Genomic DNA, 22,373 nt, shown 5'->3' on the forward strand with positions numbered 1-22,373 from the left:
ACAATATGATATAAAGGTGGGTTTATTTTAATGTAGTTAAATTTCAAGAAAAAAGGTATCTGAGCAATACTTTTTAGTCAAAACAACAAGATTGTAGCATGGTTCGTAATAGAAAATCACATAAATTAGGACAGTACAGAATTGTACAGAATTGCATGGTATTTCTTTGTACAGGTTATAAACAACCATATGAGGTTTACTCCTGCTGTATCTCTAAAAACCTTGCCGAGTAAAAGAAGTTAATAGAAGCTGCACTGATCTTATTGGTCCACTTTTAATCAATTTGGACCTTTAAAGATTTTCTGGATTTAATTTCGCTAGGAATTTTCTGAAAAACTCAAATTTGTAAAGGTTTTTGAGGTATTCATATTTTTTAGCACATATTCAGAGAATTTTTATTTTCATATCTTTTAATAAATTCTATGACATTCATGGTTTTAGAGGATGTGAGTTTATTTCTAGTTTCAAAAACTTTTTAAAGGAGAAGGAAAGCTACAGAAGCAGTTTATTGCCAATAGATTAGCCACAATACTGCAAGCTATACGACTATATTTATTCTGCAGAATGCTTTACCATACCTGAGTAAACAGCTCTAGAAGCTCTCTCTGTTTGTTTAGGATAGCAGCTGCCATATTGGTTTGGTATGACATCACTTCTTTTCTGTGTTTCTCCCGGCTCACTAATAGCTCTGGGCTCAGATTACAGCAAGGAGGGGAGGAAGGAGGTGGGAAAAGGGAGGGGGAGAAGGAGAGAGGAGCAAACTGAGCATGCTTAAGCCATAGCCCTGGAGGTTTATGCTGGAAACAGGAAGTCTAATACAGAAGCCCATGTGTACACAACAGAATGAAAGAAAAGCTGTGTTTCTTTTGACAGAGGACTCAGAGCAGCATTACTTTGAGGGTTTACTGGTGTATTTATATAGACCAAATGGTAATAACTTACCCCATTGGTTTAGCGGGAGGGGGTCAGCAGGGACGCCTGCAACCTCCTCGGCAGGGACGCCCGCCAGGCTGTGTTGCTCCTCAGTGAGCTCTGTTTAGGGCGCGCTCAGTTGTCTTCTCTATTTAAAGGCGCATGCGCACTGGCGTCATGACTTCAGTGCGCAATGGCACAAAATTCAAATGTTTAAAAGGGATCACATTGTGTAAAATCCTTGCCCGTTATAGGTTCATCTTGTGAGAGTTCCTGGTGCTATTCCTGTGTAATTCCTGTGTAAGGTCTGATACTTGTTTTGACCCTGCCTGCCTGACTTTTCCTGACTTCTGTGATTCCGACTTCTGTCTGGTAATCGTCTATTCTGATATCTGTATTCCGACCCGTGCCTGTCTCGACCATTCTTGATTGATCTCCCGGCTTTGACCCCCACTTGTTTGAATTCTGCCTGGCCCGACCCGTCCTGATTTGACTACGCTCTCTGTCTACGCTTTGTACTAGGACCTTCTGCCCAAATACTTACCGTTGTGCCCTTTGCTCGTCCAGAAACCTTAGCTTGGCACCTCTCTTAATAAGACCTGGCAGCATCCGATTAGCCGAGGGCTCCTCCCGAGGTGAAAGGCAGCTGTTAAAGGCAGAAACAAGAGCTGAGAACAGGGTGCTTAGTATTGGTTCTGGGTTCTGGATTTAGGGTGCCGACCATGACACCTTTCTGATAAAGCTTACTTAATTTTAATCTTTCCTTCTCCTTTAAACCATTAAAATTCAACCTTTTATAAACAGGCCTCCACATGTATAGCTTACTTTACAAGCTGTGTCAGATTGGCCATGTCTCCTGTACTGTTAGATCCAACCTCAATTTAATTACAGGCAAAACAAATCAAAAAGGAAATCATAATTCATGAAACTTTTATTAGACAATTAAAAAAGAAAATAAACAATGTAGCAATCATTTAAATGTAATTTTACTTTACATCATATATAAATTAGGGCTACTCTAACAGGCTGAATTATCATGCTCATATTTTTATTTTTACAGCCAATATTTGCTATTTAGTAAGTGATTAAAGCATGAAAAACTTGAAAGTAAAACCTCAGCATCTAAAAGCTTTTGGGGTCATGTAAAAACTAATGGGAGCTGTCTTAAATTAAAACTATTTTTATTTTTTTACTGTTTTTGGTTTTTTGAGCTGGTAAACTAACTAAAAATGTAGGAAATCAAGGTATCTGATTTTTTTACCATAATTTTATATGATTTATTATATTTGTTTTTAAAATAGTTTTTGTAAAATAAATAAGCAAACATTTTTTTTTTTTATAAATCGTGAGTTTATTTACATTAGCAAAAACCTCCAAATTAAACAAATTTAATAAATAAGCCTCTAATTCTTTCTATGTGTTAATTGAAACAAATATTGCAGCTATCATTGCATAAGAGTTACCCCACAGCAATATAGGCAGTTTGCATTTCATTGAGGGTTGGTACTATGATTATAGCAAAACCATACCAGCCTTTTTTATGTTGTGCACATTCATGCATATTGGCTTTTATTTGTCAAAAACTCAGCTCAGCTCTAGCTCCAGCTCAGTTTTTTTGACCCGTGTGTTTTGAAGTCTGTGGGTAGCCCTACAAGGGATTTTTATACACCCCAATCAAACTTACATGGCTTATTAATCGCCTTTGCATTATATACTATTGTACTATAACCAAACCCTGAAATATGTAGTTTAAAGCATAATCCAAAAAAGGATGGGACAAGACAAGTGCTTACAACAGCTGAAGGGCCATGGTTAGGAACCACTTGGCCTGCATAGCATATAGTTCACATTCATTCTGTTTTTAGCGTGTGCATGCTTACATGCTGTACATTTTTAGTAGTGTGTCAGCACTTTATAGAGAATGGACCAATAAACTACAGTATAATTGAAATATATGCTAGGTTAGCCTTGAACTGAAGAACAAAAGTGATTTTTCTTTTATTTCAGTTTTGCCCCACCAGCTTTGCATGCTCTACAGATCCTTTTCATAAGAAAGCAATTCCTATTCATTATCATTTTTCAAGTCTGCATGTAATTGCAAAGAAAGTGCAATTTACACATTAATGCCACTTGGAATAGAAAATAAATTCTTATGGCAACTGAACCAGGCAATCAATCTAAATGATCCCCTGGATAACATGACTTATACTTTTGTATTCCTCCTGAACAAAATGTAAACTGCAGTCTACTAGAGCTCTGTAGTAGGGTCCACAGGGCCTCACCTGCTTGCCCTAGCTAAAATGTTGATCCCATGGTGCCCCTGTGCACATATTTTTAATTAAGGGCAAACAGAGAATTCACAGACAATTTGCATACAATGCAGACTGACAACCTATAAAACACACTATGCATATACACAAAAATACATACAACTGTTTATTAATACCATGTTTTATTTTTTTGCAACCTTCAGGGCCAGGCTGACATATTCAGTATGTTCTGTGTAGGCTTTGGGAAGTGTATTAATTTTTTTCTGTGGCAGAAAGTTCAAGCTCATGTCCCATGAAAATTTTTGGTTCCTTTTTAAATGAAGTGCTGACAGCTACGCTGTGGACTAACGAAATATATACCGTATGCATGTGCATAGACTAGATTGAAAACATAAAACTTTGCCACTGGTTGAAAACAAATAAACTGAACAACAGTCCTTGTGGGTATTACATTACAGAAACTGGCAAATTATTATTGTTTATGTTGTTCAAGTTCTAAACAAAGTATGGTATTTATTATTATTATTATTTTATTATTATTGACATGTATTTATATAGCGCCAACATATTGCGTAGCACTGTAAAGTAAATGTGATTATACAACTAAATCACATGAATTACATACATAGAACATATGGGGTAACAAACATTACAATCAATACAGGTACAAAAAGGTGTGGAAGGCCCTATGCATAGGCATACAGTCTAAAGGGAAGGGAGTAATACACAAGGTGTGGGAGTGGGCAAGATCAGATTGTATGTTCTGGATATGGGCCTGGATTCTATTTGGCAATATTTTGGAATAAAGAGTTAGAGCTAATCTACATTAATTGCCTTTTGTCTGATTTTGCTAATAATTTTGTCGGATACCATTAATAATAAGTGCATTGAAGGTATTACAGTTGTCCCCAGCTGTCCCAATTCCAGTACAGAGTTTTAGTAAAAGGTGTCTATGTTTTTGAGTCATCAAAATTGAAATTCCTGTAGTAAGTGAGAAAAAAAATTATATATACCAGTGGGGTCTTGTCTTTCCATGGCACACTCTACTTGATCTTCCTTTAATGTCCGCTGCTAGCTTTCTAGCATTCTATCAACAGATAATGTCTGGGTGCTGTCTTGCTGATGTACACCGTGCTCTGGATTTCATCCAGGACTGTGGCTTTAACAATTATCAGACCTCTACCATCCTCTTTTGAAGGATGGGATATGGATATATATGTTGTTCTTGTGTTTACCTTGTATAGCAGTTAATTTACTAATCTCAGTAATTCTTGGCCTGGAATAAAGTAACAGAGAGGCAATTATTTTTTCATTACTCATTCAATCATTTACACACACAAACACAAACACACACACACACACACACACACACACTGAGGAAATTATCACATGAGGAAAAAGTCACATATAGTATACAGGTGTATTTATGACTGGGGAAGATTACCACTGAGCTTTGGTGCCATTATCTGTTTTCTTTCTATGAAGACTATAAACGTTTATCTCCAACATATTATGTCTATTGGAAACCTGAATCTTAGCTTTGTCTTCTTTAACTTCAGTAATAAAAAATATAATTGCTTCTGTTACTTTATTCCAGACCCAGAAATACTGAGATTAGTAAATGAACTGCCGTACAAGGTAAAGACAACAACAACAGAGGTGACTGTATTGGCTTTGCCTCTGCAAAGTACACTGATCAAGCCACATGAGATCTCATTTCAAACATAATGTGCATCGAGGGACAAAATTAGATTGAGAAGTAAATGGAGCCTAAAATCTCCAAAGCTTTATTCGTCATGAAACTGCTGCTCTGCAAAGTTTAAATTCTAGTTCTTCTGCAGCTGACTAGTACAAGTCTAGTTTTCTCCCATAGAGATGTTTAATTTAGAAGTTAGGGATATTAAAACAAGAGTTTCTAATGTATAGTAACAGATGGACTACAAAGCTATACATGTGTCATAGATATTATTCCCAGCTAATTGAGTTTAGAATCTAGTTTTTGTCTGATGATTTCTGCAAACTAGGCAGAACTCTGTAAAAAAGATAGGGGAAATAAATTTCACATTTTATAGTTTATACTTAAAATTATGAATTGTATTATAAGGGTAGACTGTCAAGGTTGGGGTTGTTTTCTCTGGAAAAAAGGCGCTTGCGAGGGGACATGATTACACTTTACATGTACATTAGAGGACATTATAGACAAATGGCAGGGGACCTTTTTACCCATAAAGAGTATCATCATACCAGAGGCCACCCCTTTAGACTAGAAGAAAAGAACTTTCATTTGAAGCAACATAGGGGGTTCTTCACAGTCAGGACAGTGAGGTTGTGGAATGCACTGCTGGGTGATGTTGTGATGGCTGATTCAGTTAATGCCTTTAAGAATGGCTTGGATGATTTTTTGGACAGACATAATATCAAAGGCTATTGTGATACTAAGCTCTATAGTTAGTATAGGTATGGGTATATAGAATTTAATTAAAAGTAGGGATGGGTATGTATGGATTCTGGGTTTTCATTTGGAGGGGTTGAACTTGATGGACTTTGTCTTTTTCAACCCAATTTAACTATGTAACTATGTAACTATGTATGGTTGTTTGTGCTATATGAGGCTATCAACTACTATGGCCCAGAATTGCACCCAGGAGCTATACAAGATAGAACCCTACATTGGTCAACAATAAAAAGGCCAGGAGCCTTTAAATATTTGAATTTCGCACCAGCACAATGACATCATGTGGTGCAAAAAAATTTAAAGGGAAACAAGCAGGTTGCGTGCACTTCAGTCTTGAGCACCACATAAGGGATGTGGTGGGAATCCCTGCCCCCCAGGTAATATTACAGGTTGTTATGGGTTCAAATACTCTATTATCTCCATCCTTTATCATTCTTTATTTTATTAGCACTAGCACATTTTCACGCTCTACAGAGATCATAGATCATGCAGTGAGTCCCTGTCCCACTAGGAATTACACTTTAAAGTCACTATCCCTTTAAAACACAATATGGTCAGGAGTCAATTATCCTGCCTGTGTGTTTTTGATGTGTAGGAGGAATTCAGAACATCTAAAAAAAAATCCACAGAAGCAACAGGAACACATAGTCAAGTGCCTTGACTACTTAGGACCTTGGTGCTCCAAGGCAGTAATGCTAGGGGTATAACTGTTATTATTGTATCCTTACTTTATCAATACATTCATTTAAATATAGTCCATACCTTTTATTCACTGCCTCATGGCAGACATGTTTTTATTGCCATGGAAATAAAAAGTAAATATGGACTCACTATGTGCAAATTGCAGGTCTGCAGCAACTGATTGTAATCCAGCAACGTGGGCTTTTCAATTGTATCTGATGTGCATGTCTTATTTTACTGCAAACTGAAAAAAATCTGAGCATGTAGCAAATTAATGCACATAAAACACACAGCAACAAGACATTCTATTATTTAAATTTTGGGCTGTGTATATTTGTCAGCATTTGTATTATATGCGGAAGAAAAATTATCAACCGTTGAATACTGTTTTGCCAGTTGAAATAATCAGATTAAATGGTTTGCATAACAAATTATAGAGCTGGTGGCTTCCAGCTACCCTCTGTGGTCATCCAGAATTTCCCAATTTTACTGCAAATTCTCCATTGACTTGACACATTCTCCTGGCTGCCAATTTCATGGAGTCACTTAAATGTGATGGATAATTGTGTTCTGCCTATCAGTGTTTAATTTAAAGTCCTGTTGTGCCTGACCTGAATGCCCTCTGTAAATGGCATGGCTCATTATTGATTTCATGGCCACACCTGTGGCATTACCTGCATCACATCACCCAAAAAAGGAGTCTCTAAGTGAAAATGGTTATGGGTGATCTAATTGTCTCCTTTGTCACATATTTTAAAGGAACAGTAACACCAAAATATTATTTATATTAAAGTGTTTTAAAGTAATGCCAATATCATGTACTGCTGCCCTGCACTGGTAAAACTGATCTGTTTGCGTTTGCATTTGTGTAGCAATGGCAGAAATGTAAAAAAGGCTATATGGCACAGGTTAAATAGTGGATAACTGATAACACCATTATGTTCTACAGAGCTTATCTGCTATCTGCTGTGAAGTCATTTCTCCATTGAATGGCTGCCCCGATTGCTACACAGCTGCTTTAATATATAAAAATGATAATAGTGTTTCTGAAGCAAACACAGCAGTTTTACCAGTGCAGGGAAACACAATTAATTTAAAACACTTATTTTTTTGACGTTACTGTTCCTTCAATAAATAGGGAAAGAATAAAATGCATCTTTGGATATCATATAACCACAATAGACTACAGAGTGTTCATAAAGCTCATAATTTCAAGCATAGTAATAAACCAGTTATGTTAGGGCAAGATAATATGTCGATTGAAGTATCAAATACCTTCTACAAATTATAACATCCAATCAAAAGCCACCATAATAATTCAAAGATAAAACAGAGGCATTCATACGTTCTTGATGTTTTCTGTTTCTTTTGATCCAACTATTTTGCAGTGTATAGAAAAAAATAATGCCTTGACCTGCCAAGCATATCAAGATATCTTGATATTCACTCTGCACTACTATGACAAATTTATTGGCAGCGGTCTGGGCACTTGGGGAGATGTAGAATAACATGCCTGGCATTTGTGAGTTCTCGCCTGGTGATTTGTTGTGCTTTATTCCTTAGGTCGGGATTTGGCGAGCACCACTCTCCCTGGGTATCCTCCACATGTCCCCCCTGCTGGACAGGGCAGCTATTCTGCTCCGACACTGACAGGAATGGTGCCTGGTGAGTTTTCAATAATACATCTTTAAGACAAAGTGCACTGTCAAGTTTATTTTTTCAACTGGATGATTCATAAAAAAACATAGCATTGTTGAGGGCAAGGGCATTTTTTACAGTGAGTATTTTTTACTGTGACATTATTTATTCTCTTCAATGTGAATGCAATGAACTGCAGTAAAACTACACTGTGTATTGATGTTAACTACAAACATATTTGTAAGGCTTCATATGCACTTTTGCACTTTGCACTTTTAAAATTTCAAAACGATCTTAATTATAAGCAAAGAACCTTTGCAAGCCTATACACATTGAACTGTCAAATAACTTTTATTGCTTAAGCGATTATTGTTTAACTGAAATTTTTTATACAAATCTATTCAATGCTTGTTATGGAAATTGCATTAAAATCCCCTTTGAGATTATGAAAGCTATCAAGTCTAGACCCCAATATCATAACTTGATAATAACAAGTTTTATCTGTTACCTTAACATCATACTGTATATCACAAGACTGAGCAAATTAAACGTAGGTGCCCTGTATTTATAGCTGTATTGAACACCGTATTTAAAAGTGTTAAAGAATTGCGTTGATTACATAAAGGGATATTGTTCTATGCAAATAGTTGCCCCAAATTGCTCCTGGTTAGTAATAACGTTGCAGATTTCCTGTGGCTTGCTACCTTCTGAACCTGCCAGAAGACAGTTCCCTGTCTGGGTTGGCCTATTAATTGGACTAAGATCTTGATCTTCATCTGAACTGAAGTCATAAAATTTGCACATGAAAGTCTAGGGAACTTCTTAGTGAGAAAATTTACCCTTTAAATTCTTGTTTTCCTTTAAATACACAATAGACTGTAGTTTGCTTACTGTGCACACAAAGCTATGAATTCCTATACATGAATTCCCAATTGCTCATAAATGTGTTACTGATTTAATGATTATCAGTATACAGAATACTCCATCATGAAGAGTTTGCCCTGTAGAACATGCATTGTAAATGTTATTACCTAAGTCGAAGGTTTTAAGATGAATTGACACATGAGTCAGTCCCAGGCTTCCCAAAGTCAGAAGGCAGTGATATTACAACTAAGCTGTTAGTTAGATGGGGGGTGGAACTCTCAGTATATATTTCAGCAAAATGTAAGCATTTTATTATAATCATTGCATTGTTCTAATCAGGTCTTTGGAGAATGCTGTACCTTTAAAGCTAATGAGCCACTAAAAAGCCTTGGTGCTTGGCTTTTGTTAGGGAATATAATGTTATTATAGCACCCATGACTAGTGATGGGCGAATTTGCGCAGTTTCGCTTCGCCGAAAAATTCGCGAAATTCGCGAAACGGCGCCTGTGTCTCGTTTTTGACGCCGGCTCCTGTTTTTGCCGCCGGCGGACGTTTTTCCCGACGCCGGCACCCGTTTTTGACGCTGGCGAATTTTTCGCCGGCGTTTCGCAAATTTATTCACTGGTGGCGAAACGCGCAAATTCGCCACGAATTCGCGCCTGGCGAATAAATTCGCCCATCACTACCCATGACGTCTTTTAAATGTTCACGTATTTAACAGTCTACTTAATGGGATAAAATATATTTATATACAGTAGTTGCACTTCTCTATTTCCTTTTGATTTACATTTATCTACCAAATCAGGGACTGATAAATGGCTAGTTAAGGAATTTCCACTTCTTTTTACTATTCAATTTCCACTATCCCATTGTGAAATAAAAGTCAAAGTTAAGTTTACATTAATTTCAATATGATGTAGACTAGCAGAAAGAGCCTGCACCTGTTGTTATTGAGCTACAAGTCCCGAACTCCAAAATGTCCTCCCATGTAAAACAGTTCTCATGAAAGCAACTTTTTAGCTTTTGCATCTTAGCTTTGTCTCAGTTCTGTTTTCTCACTAGTGAAACACTGGATGCTAATGAATTACAAGGCAGCTTTGCATTTTCGTTTCCCTGCGTTGCATTGGCTGTGCTTAACTCATCTCATTATACAGTTTCCAAATGTAAGAAAATTCTCTGTTGAAATTTGCTTTGTGGTCTCAATGAAATGCTGATTCTTTTGATTAAATTGTATTTTTGGGTATGTTCCAGCTGATCAGCAAAAAACGCGATGACAAGTTCCTCACTACCCTTCTTGTGTTGTGATTTGAGGACAAATCATTTGGGTTTGGCCCTTTTTCTTGGCACCATGCTGTTAGCCATCCTGTCTTTCTGGGTTTGAATATACACCAACTGGAAAATAGGGGACAATAAAAGCGCGCTGAAGAAATATGATTTATTGGGAAGTTCAACCTTGTAATTTGATATAAATAAAACACAACTAAAACAAATAGATTTCTTTCGTATAAGTACCTATGTGCAGTAATGCAGACAATGATCTGATATACTAATATATTGTAGGACATGTATACATCCCCAGTAAAATTATGTAGAAGCAGTTGTATTGAGTTTTACTAATAATCACACATAGCAAGGCTTATTTTGTTTACCAGAAATCCAGTGTGTAAAGTGCAATATGGAGTGCATGTCACAAAGTGTTTTTTTTACCAACAGCGTAGCATTCTAAGTGAAACTATATGCCCAGCACACATTAAATCATATCATATGATTATTTTTGCATGTATGGTGGCCCACTAGTCCTGACTAATATCCATGTACTGTAAATATTGTCAGCTAAGGAATCAGGCACTTTGAAAATGATGTACCATGTTAGCCAGCGCTTTGCACAAATAATCATTAAAGTAGAAAGACGGCCATACTTTATGTAGCCCCTTTTTACGCCAATGGGCTATATGGACTGTTCAGTCAATGAGAGTGTAGGATATTGGCCCGTGCAAAGCAAAATATGTATAAGCAAAACATTCTGTATTTAGAAGAACAGGGAAGAAACAATAACAATGGACTGATTAATGGTGATGTCCTTAGGAAGTTCTCTGCATTTGTGATGACAAACATTAACATAATTTGCTTGTTAACATGGCTATAAACATGCAGGGAATTTTACTTGCTCTAGATCTGCCAACCAGTTTAGCACACTTGAAATTAACATGCTTTAATTTAGAAGCTTAGCTGTCAGACCTACACTCAGAATCGTGTTCTCTATGAGATTCTGACAAGATGACCAGAAAACACACCCTTCAGTGTTTTCTTCTAGCTAAGCCATGGGGGGGACATATCATGAATTCCATATTATTGAATTGTATATGATGACGGTGATGACAAGTGACTTTGAAGTAGTTAGGTGGAGCTGATCCTATTGTCTATTTCAGCACTGCTTCATTTTGGGATACCCATGTCATGATGTATTATATTCCAAGAAATTACCAGCAGCACACTGTTAGTCTTGCATAAGTGCTCAAGTGCAGATTTATTGTGTAGCCCATAGCATATAAAGGCAACGTTTCGGACCTCCCAGGTCCTTTGTCAAGCCTTGGGAGGTCCGAAACGTTGCCTTTATATGCTATGGGCTACACAATAAATCTGCACTTGAGCACTTATGCAAGACTAACAGTGTGCTGCTGGTAATTTCTTGGAGTATTGATGTGACCCTTCGACAGGATTGGGGTCTTCCGGTTCAGCACCTGGCACAACAACTGTGAGATGAGTTGGGAGGTGAGCGCTCCATATTTGTGAATGATGTATTATATTAACATCTTTTTCTGAGTCCAAGAACTCTGTAACATTGTTCAGCTCTTTATTTATTTAAGGTGATATAAGTTACCTCTAACCCCCTTTAGAGAACCAGTTCTAAATGGGTCTACTGGTTACTGTAATCAAAATTGTCCAAATGTCAGTTAAGTCAATTAATTTGACCACAGGCTGAATATATTTTTTCTAATATCCTGAAAATACATTAAAACTTGTGTATTAAAAGTGCACAGATATTAGAATTTCAAAATAATATATTTGCCACCTTAAACCTGCCGAATTGCTGTTTTAGCCTATGGAGGACGTTCTGGGATCTTGGAGTTGTTTGCCGCCTTCCTGACATTCAAGTTTTTTTCGGGGTAAAAACTCAAATCAAATTCGATTCAAATTCGATTTGAGTTTGGGGGTCGATCCTATTCACCCGAGTTCCAGAAATTTGATTTTTATAATAAATTGCATTTGGTCGAATTTCATGTTCATGGGAGTTTTAAATAACTCCCATGAGCTCGAAATTCGACCTTGATAAATCTGCCTCTTAAAGAATTTTTTTAACAAAAGCTGTACAGTATAATGGAAATTACTCTTAGGGCTATTCCACACGGGGAGATAGCCTTGCGTTTGCGGTCGCGGCGACAAAGCGCCGCGCCAGTCGCCGCGACCGGCGCAGGCGACAGTTTTGTATGGGCGCCTATGTAAAAACGCCTGTGCTAACCACACGAGGCGATGCGCTTTTCAACAGTCGCCTGAAAATGCCTCGCCAGGCTTTTTCAGGCGACTGTTGAAAAGCGCATCGCCTCGTGTGGTTAGCACAGGCGTTTTTACATAGGCGCCCATACAAAACTGTCGCCTGCGCCGGTCGCGGCGACTGGCGCGGCGCTTTGTCGCCGCGACCGCAAACGCAGGGCTATCTCCCCGTGTGGACTAGCCCTTAGCAATTATTACTCCACACTATAAAGATTCCATCTATTAATCTTAAGAATCTTAGGTACAAAACAGTTCCCTCTGTAGCCATAATTGTATGTGTAAATCTCCTTATTTCTCTCATGTTCGATAAAGGCCTCTGAGGTGTTTCATAAATAAGTTGAAAACAGTATTAAAATTTTATATCAGGCAGTGAGGGTCATGCACAGCCCAGTGACTTCACAGCAAGGTGCGTCTGCCTAAACCCTTGCTTCATCTATCATCAGACACATTTTGTGCACTGTAAGCTTCTGCACTTGGACTTACATAGAGTACTAAATACAAGATATTTTCAAAATTTACAACTTTACTCACTAGGTGACAAGAATGAAACACTATAAAATGTTATTTGTAAAGATGCCCACACCCTAACTACATTCAATTAAATATAAACCACATTTAGAAAATTGCACTTCTAGGCAAAAGGAAAAGCAAAAGTAAATGGATGTTCTAGAACAACAGCAATGGTTTACCAATATAGGCCAAACCATTAACCTCCTGACAATGAGGAAGATACAGGTATTTGATCTACTATCTGGAATGCTTGGGGGTTTCCATAATATTGAAAACTATGCTTTAAGGCAATGTAAAAACCATTTAGAAAATCTTATAGGACAGTTTTGGAATATACAGGGCTTTATGCTAGTTTGTTTAGTTTACTTAACATCAGCGTCTCATTTCTTTTTACCCACAATGACACCCACAACATGGAAAGTGATCTAATTTACTCAAAATGTACCAATATGGATGTTAGTTAGGTGTGCCACTTGGTTGACATAGTCAATGTGGGTGAAAATTGTGTTGATTTCAGTATGCAGAAGCACACAATAAGCAATAACCTTTGTGTATGAAATTTCACTGTTGGTTGTGATACTAAAATTCATGTTGACGTTTTCAGTTGGGGTATTTCTTATCTGCAGTACTGTAATAAAGGTGGAATATTACAGTATATAGAAATGAAGAGAGGAGTTGACAGGAAGGAAGTGCTGCACAGGAAGTGCTGGGAGAGAAAAGCAGCAGAGTGAAAGCAAGGTGCTGAAAGCTCCCAGAGATAACGCTTTTTTCCCTATTAATAACATTGGGATAAACCATAAATTTTACCTAAAATACCGGCCAGGTGGCAACCCTACAGGGCACGGAAAGCCAAAGGGAGTTCTTCTCTGGACTCTAAATAAACTGCCACATCAATTGGGATTCCCCTCAGCAGCTCAATGAAAAAAACATCTGAAAATTTATGTAACCTTGCTCCTGGCTGTAAAGTTTTATGTCAAAGAAGCAATTTGCAAAACACAAAAGGCTAGTGAAGCGAGGATATCCCCTGCACGTTTATATAGTCATATGATGTAACGTTTCGGGGGCTTGCCCCTTCCTCAGCCGACCCCTCCAGCCAACACTAGGCAATTATCACCAGGAGAGAATCTAAGATTACACTCACAAAAGTTTCTTCAGTAAAATCGCTTAAAAACAATGCAGAGTATCCGTATGTTCTTCCGGGTTCTTTAGCGTCTCTCTTAGTCCAACACGCTTGTCTCTGACGGGACAGCTCATTGGAGGAAGCCAGTCAGCGAAACGTGTCAGTGGTGACACAGGGGTGTAGAAGCGGCGGCCAGAAATCCGAGACAAGGGTGTTGGACTAAGAGAGACGCTAAAGAACTCAAAACAACATACGGATATGCATTGTTTTTAAGCAATTTTACTGAAGAAACCTTTGTGAGTGTAATCTTATTTATTTTTTAAACTTTTATAAACGCTTCCACAAATGTTGCTTCTAATGCAAGAAGATTAGAAGTGAACCAGAATGCTTACCATTATCAGTGTCTTTTACTATTATATTATATATATATATACATACTTACAGTATGTAAGTATGATCGCCTGTCAGACTCACTAGGAACCGGAGTATGATTTCTTGTTGAACTACCACTAGACACCACGGGTTTAATTTCATCCATTTAAAGGCACAACAACACCCTCTGTCCTAAGGGAATAGTATTTCACAGGATATATTTGTTCTAAGGTGGCACAAAACAAACTTTGGGTGTATTTAAGCACTTACAAATCACTTAAAGTGCATGTGCAATAATTTAATTTGAAATATTACACTATATTATATATCTGTTTTTTTCCCCTCAATGACTTATGGTCTTTGAGATATACAGTGGAAAGTGTCTATTTGAGGGTGGAGGAGAGCCCCTTATTTGATTGCCGGATTGGGGAGATACAGTTCGTTTTAGTGGATTAAATATATGTAACCAAATAAACCCATTAATCTTTCTCCTTTGTGTGTGATTGCGGATCAGAAGAAGTTCCCAGGGAGGGGTATTACAGTCCAGTCTGTTCTAACCCTGGGTGGGGGCACACCAAATCATAGTGTACCTGCTCTCCCCTGTAGTGGAGACACAGGACTCCTGTAGAGCCACAAGGAAGAAAATCAGCGCTAGATTTCCCATAGTAGCAGAATAGGGCTACATTAAATAAGAAAACACAGAGCAACTGGACAGTTTGCTGACAGATACAGGTATGGTACCGGTTATCCAAAATGCATGGGACCTGGGGTTTTCTGCTTAAGGGATCTTTCCGTTATTTGGATCACCATTAAACATTAATTTAACCCAATAGGATTGGTTTGCTTCCAATAAGGATTAATGATATCTCAGTTTGGATCAAGTACAAGGTACTGTTTTATTAATACAGAGAAAAAGGAAATAATTAAAAAAAAAGTTTAATAAGAATGGAATTTATGGGAGATGACTGTCCTGTAATTCAGAGCTTTCTGGATAATGGGTTTTTGGATAACGGATCCCATACCTGTACGAGTCACATAAATATTAAAATAAATTCAAAATGTATTTAATTACTCAATTAAATAAAAGCAATGCCACTAGGTGGTAAAAGCTCATTGTAACTGGTCATTGTAGCCATCTGTGAATAGAAAAAGCATAACAATATTCAGTGGACTGCAATAAGCTGCTGTCACTCAGAAGCACAATAAGGGTTAGATTTATTATGTGTTGTAAAAAATTATATCATTTTTTTAATGCATGTGTCGCTGGAACTTACTTACAAAGGTATGATGCAGTATAAAATAATAACGTAAAATCAGGTGTTCACATGGCATAAAGTAACATAAAACACATTTGATAAATTAACCATTGATTTAAAACAGCTTTTTAAACCCAGGGCTGGGCCAAGGGGTAAGCAGAGTAGGCACATGCCTAGGGTGCAAAGCTGGGTGGGCACCAGGCACGCACCTCCTCTGTCGCCTACCCCCAGTCCGGTGCCCGACTCTTTGTGGGTTTTACAACTTCTTGCTCTCCTGCGCATGCACGCGAATGCATTTCGCTGCAATTTGCGCATGTGCACATTCGCGCATGCGCAGTAGTGCAACAGTAAAAACCACCTTTTTTTTTTGTGAATTTTGTTTTACACAGCATGAAAAAATAGGCCCCTAAGGTTTATTTACAAATATGGCACAAATATGGCAAATGTACATTTTTTCCCACAATGCAGCATTCTAGCATAAAAAAACTGGCCACTCACAAAGTTATGTCTGTCGCAATTGAACAGTATGCCCCAATACCCCAGATCCAACAAGAACAAAATAAATGTGTGAAGGTGTCTCTATATAATACTAACAGCAACTATTATACTTGCTACAATGTATTTAAACAAAATAACTTTTCAAAATGAATCTCAGATTCAAAAAAGCTTTACATTGTATATGAGTCTTTTAATCAATCAATCACTATCAATGCACTATTTTCCAGGGTGATAAAACAAGACAAAATATTGCAACTAGTGTTCCTACCTGGTTGGCCGGTAAAAATGATGGTTAATCTCAATTGTATTAATAGGGAAAAAAGATAAATATATATGAATGCCGGTATTTTTTTCCAGAAATGGTGGCAACCCTAATTGCAGCACATCAATATGACAACAGATTAATAGTAACATTTTTAATTATAAGCTATCATATAGATTTCTAAAATGTTTAGAGCAAACTCTTTGGTTTCAGTTTGTCTTTTGTAGCAGCAAGGCTGTAAACCCTCAGCAAGTTTACAGCAAGATTACAGCTTCTCTGAGAAGCAATTAGTACAGCAGATTAACATGTGCTAAATTTTACCACCAGCTTGGCCATGTTTACTCTGATTTGAGTACCCCAGGGGTTCATTCTAACAGTTTGAAAAGTTTAGTAAAAATGATGTCCAGTCAAGGAATAAACGGTAATTTTTGATTTATATAATGAAGCAAAAGAACCATACTGGCCAGGGTAAGAATGACTAAAAGAAACCAAAGAGCCTTCAAATGCAAAACACTATTTTTACCATGCATGCTATTGAAAATTCTTGCTTGGCAAAAAATATTTCTTAAATATTTTTGTGTAAGAAATACAATCAATTATAGTAAATACAAGAGAAAATGTACATAGCTGTGTTGCAAAACATACAAGCTTTCACCCAATTCAACAATTCCTTCTAACCATACTGTACAACTACAAAATATTTAATTTGCCACCCTCTTTGTAATCTACAGTATATTTCAGGCAGTTCTCTATCCAAGTACAAATATTATTTTCAAGGCAAATAATCCTATTCCTATACAAAAAAAAAATGAAAATTGTCGCAAATTCTGTGTTTTTTTCCCTGCTCAAAAAACGATGTTTTTTCCTTGCACAAAAATCATATGATGACATTCTAGTGCAGAATTATAAAAATTTTCCCCACTCATGAAAATACCGGCATTGTGTTGGAACAAAATGAGTTTACAGAACACTGGTATAATATTCCTACAATGTTACACGCACATTTAAAGTTGAGATAACCATTTTATGGGCATGAGTTCCATTTTACTCCAATGCATGTTTTTTCACTTTTAAAATATTTGAAAAAAGAATTTCATGAAACACATCTTGCTTAGGGAAATGTTAAAAAAAAAAAAACAACCTTGTAAAATATTCCCATTTAATAACATACCCTAATGAGATTCAAGTAGAATTTAATGTTTACTGTACAGTATGTTTTATTAGTTTATAATCTTTTTAGCATAATTCATGTTTTACAGCGCAAATATGTCATTGAGACAGATTTGTTGTGCATTAACCAGCTATTCCTTTCTGTGCTTTTTAATGTAATACACAAGCTGCTACTGTAAATTTAGGTTGCTAAGTGCAGTATTTAGCCTTATTCTCCACGCAGTCAAGCATAGTTTAACTCCCTGAATTATGATTGTTATTGGAAATTGCTGAAAAACGTTATGATCCGTGTGATTGCCCCTACAAAGGAAAGTGTCCAAATGCAAGTACAAAGTCACAGAAAGCTGGGAATTTGTTAAAGATATTCTATGTAAATACAGTTGAATAAAGGTAATTATCACTAAGAAATAGGTTTCCAGAAAGGTTTGTGAACATACCAAATTATTATTATTATTATTATTAGACATTAAGGTGGGATATGATATAAAAGATTCTAATTAAGGAGAGTTGCACCGTTAATTCCATTTTTAAAGAGACAGTTGCAAACTTGCTGAACAATAACATCCAAATAATAAACAATAAAATCTAAAATGGGACAATACTACTAGTAGTACATTTAGTACATTTACACCCGCATTTACAGTGTGGATAGTGAAATTTCAGACATATTTTTTACCCAGAATGCAGCATTTTCCTCACAATTACAGCATCATTGTGGGTCCAAAGAGGAGACTGCATCCAAAGGAAAAAATTGCAGACTTGTGCTCTAACGTAAATAGGCCACGATTGCGTGAAAATTGTTGGATCCAGAATTGCAGCAAAACAATGTGTGCATATGGTTCTTAAAGGGGTGGTTCACCTTGAAGTAAACCTTTAGTATGTACTAGCATGGCCAATTCTAAGCAACTTTTCCATTGGTTTTCATAATTTTTTTTTTATAGTTTTATAATTATTTGCCTTTTTCTTCTGACTCTTTACAGCTTTCCTATGGGCGGCGCTGACCCCATCTAAAAAGCAAATGCGCTGTAAGGCTACATACTTATTATTACTTCTACCTTTTATTGCTTATCTTTCTAGTAAAGTCCTCTCCAATTCATATTCCAGTCCCTTATTCAAATCAGTACATGGTTTCTAGGGTAATTTGGACCCTAGCTACCAGATTGTTTATAATGAAAATTGAAGAGCTGCTGAATAAAAAGCTGAATAACTCAAAAATCATTAAAATAATTATAAAAAAATAAAAATTAATTGCCTCAGAATATCACTCTTTACATACTAAATGTTAACTCAAAGGTGAACAACCCCTTTAAGGCATAAGTACAATGTACCTAATGGTGTTGGGTGCTGCTGCGGTAGCATCAATTGCATACTTGTGCATAATTTGCAACAGAAGGAAGGACTGAAGCAACTATGCCAAGCACACCTATGCCGAAATGCAAGGAGTGGCTTAGGATACAAATTGAATGATATTTATTCGCACAAGTGTGTCAAATTTTGAACAACAGCAGCTGCAAATGTTACTTAGCCCTTTTATGTGTAAAAAAAACACAGTACAATACAAATGCCTAGTTTTATCGCTAGGGGCAGATTTATCAAGGGTCGAATTTCGAAGTTAAAAATACTTCGAAATTCGATCGAAGTAAAATCGAACGATTCGAAGGATTTCAGCGATTGATTGAACGATTTTACTTCGACTTCCAAAAATTTAGAAAAATGCTCTAGAAGGTCCCCATAGGCTAACATAGCACTTCGGCGAAGTATTGAAGTCGAAGTTTTTTTAAAGAGACAGTACTTCGATTATCGAATGGGCGAATATTCGAACGTTTTTACTTCGAATCGAAGTATCCTATTCGACTTTCAAATTTTTTTACTTCGAAAATTCCCTCGAATTCACTTCGACCCTTTATAAATCTGCCCCCTAGTGTCTTAATTACTGACCAGCAAGTTTAACCTGATGTCTTGAATCCCTTCCACTTCTTTATGGGTCACTAATAAATACTTTTTAAGGTGTTTTGTTGCCTTTTTAGCTAGTAATGGCAGCTAGAGGCCTCTGGTATCCTTTACAAGGGCTGCTAGTCACAGTCCACTAAAAAATTTGTTGATGTTGGTAGTTGTTAGTGCCACAGGCAATTCTCATTCTCTAATTTATTTCATTGGATTCTACTGAATGCTTTTCAAAGAGTTCCAGTATCCATGGTGAGTGTGTTCTATTAAAACTATGATACCATAACTGATGGATGTCTTTACTTTTCTACTTCTTCTGGAGCCTTTTATCTTTGGTGAAATTGTTACTGACAGCATGCTGATAGATTCCTTCAAATCACAATTCCAGAAGTGATCAACAACCATTATTTGTGGGCAGCACAGTAGCTCGGCCCTTCAGTGCAAGGAGTTTGTGTTTTCTCCCTGTGCTTGCACTGGTTTCACATTTACTTTCTCACATACCCGAGAAAATACATGGGAAAACGAATTGCCTCTTGATAAAACTGTGACTAAAAACTTGGACTGTAATTTCCTCTGTGGCAGTAACTGATGTATAATGTCTGTAAAGTGCCGCAGAGTATGTTGACACTGCATAAAAAAGGATAATATTTAAGATAGCTTGCTTAATTTTGCTACAATCATATTTCTATTTTCACAAATATATTATGGCTATGTGATCTATTATCTGGAGTTCTTGGGGCCCAGGATTTTCTAGATAAGGGATATTTCTGAAATTTGGACCACCAGACCTTCTGCTAAAAATCACTTAAACATTAAATAAACCTAAAAGTATTTTTTTTGCTACCAGTATGGATTTATGCAGTTTATTTAGGATCAAGTACAATGTACCATTTTATTATCATTATGCTTAAGATGGACTGGAGACAGCAGTCCTGTAATTTGGGGCTTTCTGGGTAATGAGTTTCTGCATAAGGGATCCCATACCTGTAAAAAGATCCTTTCTGTTTCACATTAAATCATCATATTTGGAAACAAATGAGCAACACAATTGGTTGAAATTTTGTTGAGTTTGTGTTTTATATAACACTACTATTATTCAACCATGGATGGCATGAATATGCAAATATATGGGGCTGGTTTAAAACCTGTTTCCTGGCCACTTCATGTCAGCAATACTATGGGTATTCGCCCCGCCCCCATACCCCAGTTAGCATTGTCCCTCCCCCAAAGAAAACGATAAAGGACCCAGCTCCTCCTCACTTACTTGTCTTTTTTGCTTAGTCTTCATTCTAGTTAGCATGGGACATCTTGGCGGCGGCTTTTGTTCAGATCCAACTCTTCAGAAAGGTTGGCGATTTCTGAGGGCTATTCATTCAGTAAGACTGTCGCATGAAGCCCCCTCAGCAGGAATCCAATTCCTTATTACAGGCTACTCCAGGTTAGTGATTTAAAAAGTCGCTACTGGTGTGTGAGATCCCAGGTGGTTTTTTTTACCAAACATACTTCCTAGGGTGCATGTTTTCGAGTGCACGTTTTTTTCAAGCGCGTGCGTATTGTCGCACGCACGTTTTGTCGCGCGCACGTTTTGTCGCGCGCACGTTTTTCTGGCGCATGTTTTTTCAGCTTTTTTAAAGTGGTCGCCATTTTTGTATGCTGGAAAGTGCATACATTTGGAAGTGGATACTTCAGTTTTTCTGTTCCAGTCAGGTAATCAGATGCCTGTCTTACAGAAAGGTCGGGTTTGTAAAAACTCAATTTTCATTGTTTTCTCCTGTATTGCTTGTAGCATACCAGGAGGTACTGAAGTGTACTGGTGATCTTACAGCCTCAGTTACAGCTGCCCTTGTTGCTTGGTATGTCCCTCTTAGTTTTCTCTTAGCAGTTTTTTTTTTTTTTTTCTCACTGTCATTTTCAAATGGTTTTTGGTTATTGTCTCTGCAGCTTGCCTTATGGAGTCCTTGCAGAGGAAAAGAAGGAAGCTGGGCTCTTCTTCTCAAGTTTGTGCAGGCTGCTTTGACGCTCCTTTACCGGGGAAGAAGTTTTGTAAATCATGCTTTGGCCTTCTACTACAGGATACGCCTGTTAGTGAAATCCCTTCAGGCCAAGGGGCTTCAGTGTCCAGGGAGGAGTCCGACTCCTCTGATTTCTCAGGAGAGGAAAGTCTAGAACCAATGTCGGAATTGTTTTCTGAGGAGGAAGAAGAGGAGACAGAATCTTCATCCTTTGATTTGACCTTAATCCCTCCGTTAATTAAAGCAATAAAATTAATCTTGGGGGTAGAAGAGGTAGCGGACGCTCAGAAGTCTAAGGTGCTCCCATCTTCTTCAAAGCCAAAACAATTTTTTCCTCTTTTTCCGGAAGTGGCAGAATTAATCTCGGCAGAATGGGGTAAAGCAGCTAAAAAGGTTTCTTTTGCTTCTATGACTACGAGATTTGCAAAGTTATATCCATTTAAAGAACAGGATACCAAGAACTGGGATGCAGCCCCAGCAGTGGATTCACCTGTGATTCATTTGGCAAAGAAGAGTCTCCTTGTGGATCGACAGTTTGGATAAAGCGATTGCTGAAGGTACGGATACAGCTGACATTAGTGCTGGATTATCAGAATTAAAGATGGCAGTGGCATTTATGTCGGAAGCGGCAGTGGATTTGACGCGGTTGGCTTCCAGGTCAATGGCAGTATCAGTGTCGGCAAGAAGAGCATTATGGCTCAGATCTTGGGGTGCAGATGCGGCTTCTAAACTAAGTCTCTGTAACCTACCTTATGTTGGGGAAAATCTTTTTGGTCCTAAATTACAAGAGGTCATAGAAAAAGCGACAGGTGGGAAGAGTTCTTTCCTGCCGCAAGAAAGGAAAAAATCGAAGGCTC

General features: G+C 37.4%; 1 protein-coding gene across 4 annotated transcripts in view; it reads left to right on the forward strand.

Moving 5' to 3' along the window:
• Positions 1 to 22,373, forward strand: part of LOC108703726 (paired box protein Pax-5-like) — a 133,610-nt gene that overhangs the window by 91,266 nt on the left and 19,971 nt on the right. For all 4 annotated transcript variants that reach the window (XM_018239937.2, XM_041579984.1, XM_041579985.1 and 1 more), the window contains one exon: positions 7,882 to 7,983. In XM_018239937.2, coding sequence (XP_018095426.1) covers positions 7,882 to 7,983 — 102 coding nt within the window. The remainder of the gene's footprint in view (positions 1 to 7,881; positions 7,984 to 22,373) is intronic.

The sequence above is a fragment of the Xenopus laevis genome, chromosome 1S, assembly GCF_017654675.1.
Source record: "Xenopus laevis strain J_2021 chromosome 1S, Xenopus_laevis_v10.1, whole genome shotgun sequence".
Lineage (NCBI taxonomy): Eukaryota > Metazoa > Chordata > Amphibia > Anura > Pipidae > Xenopus > Xenopus laevis.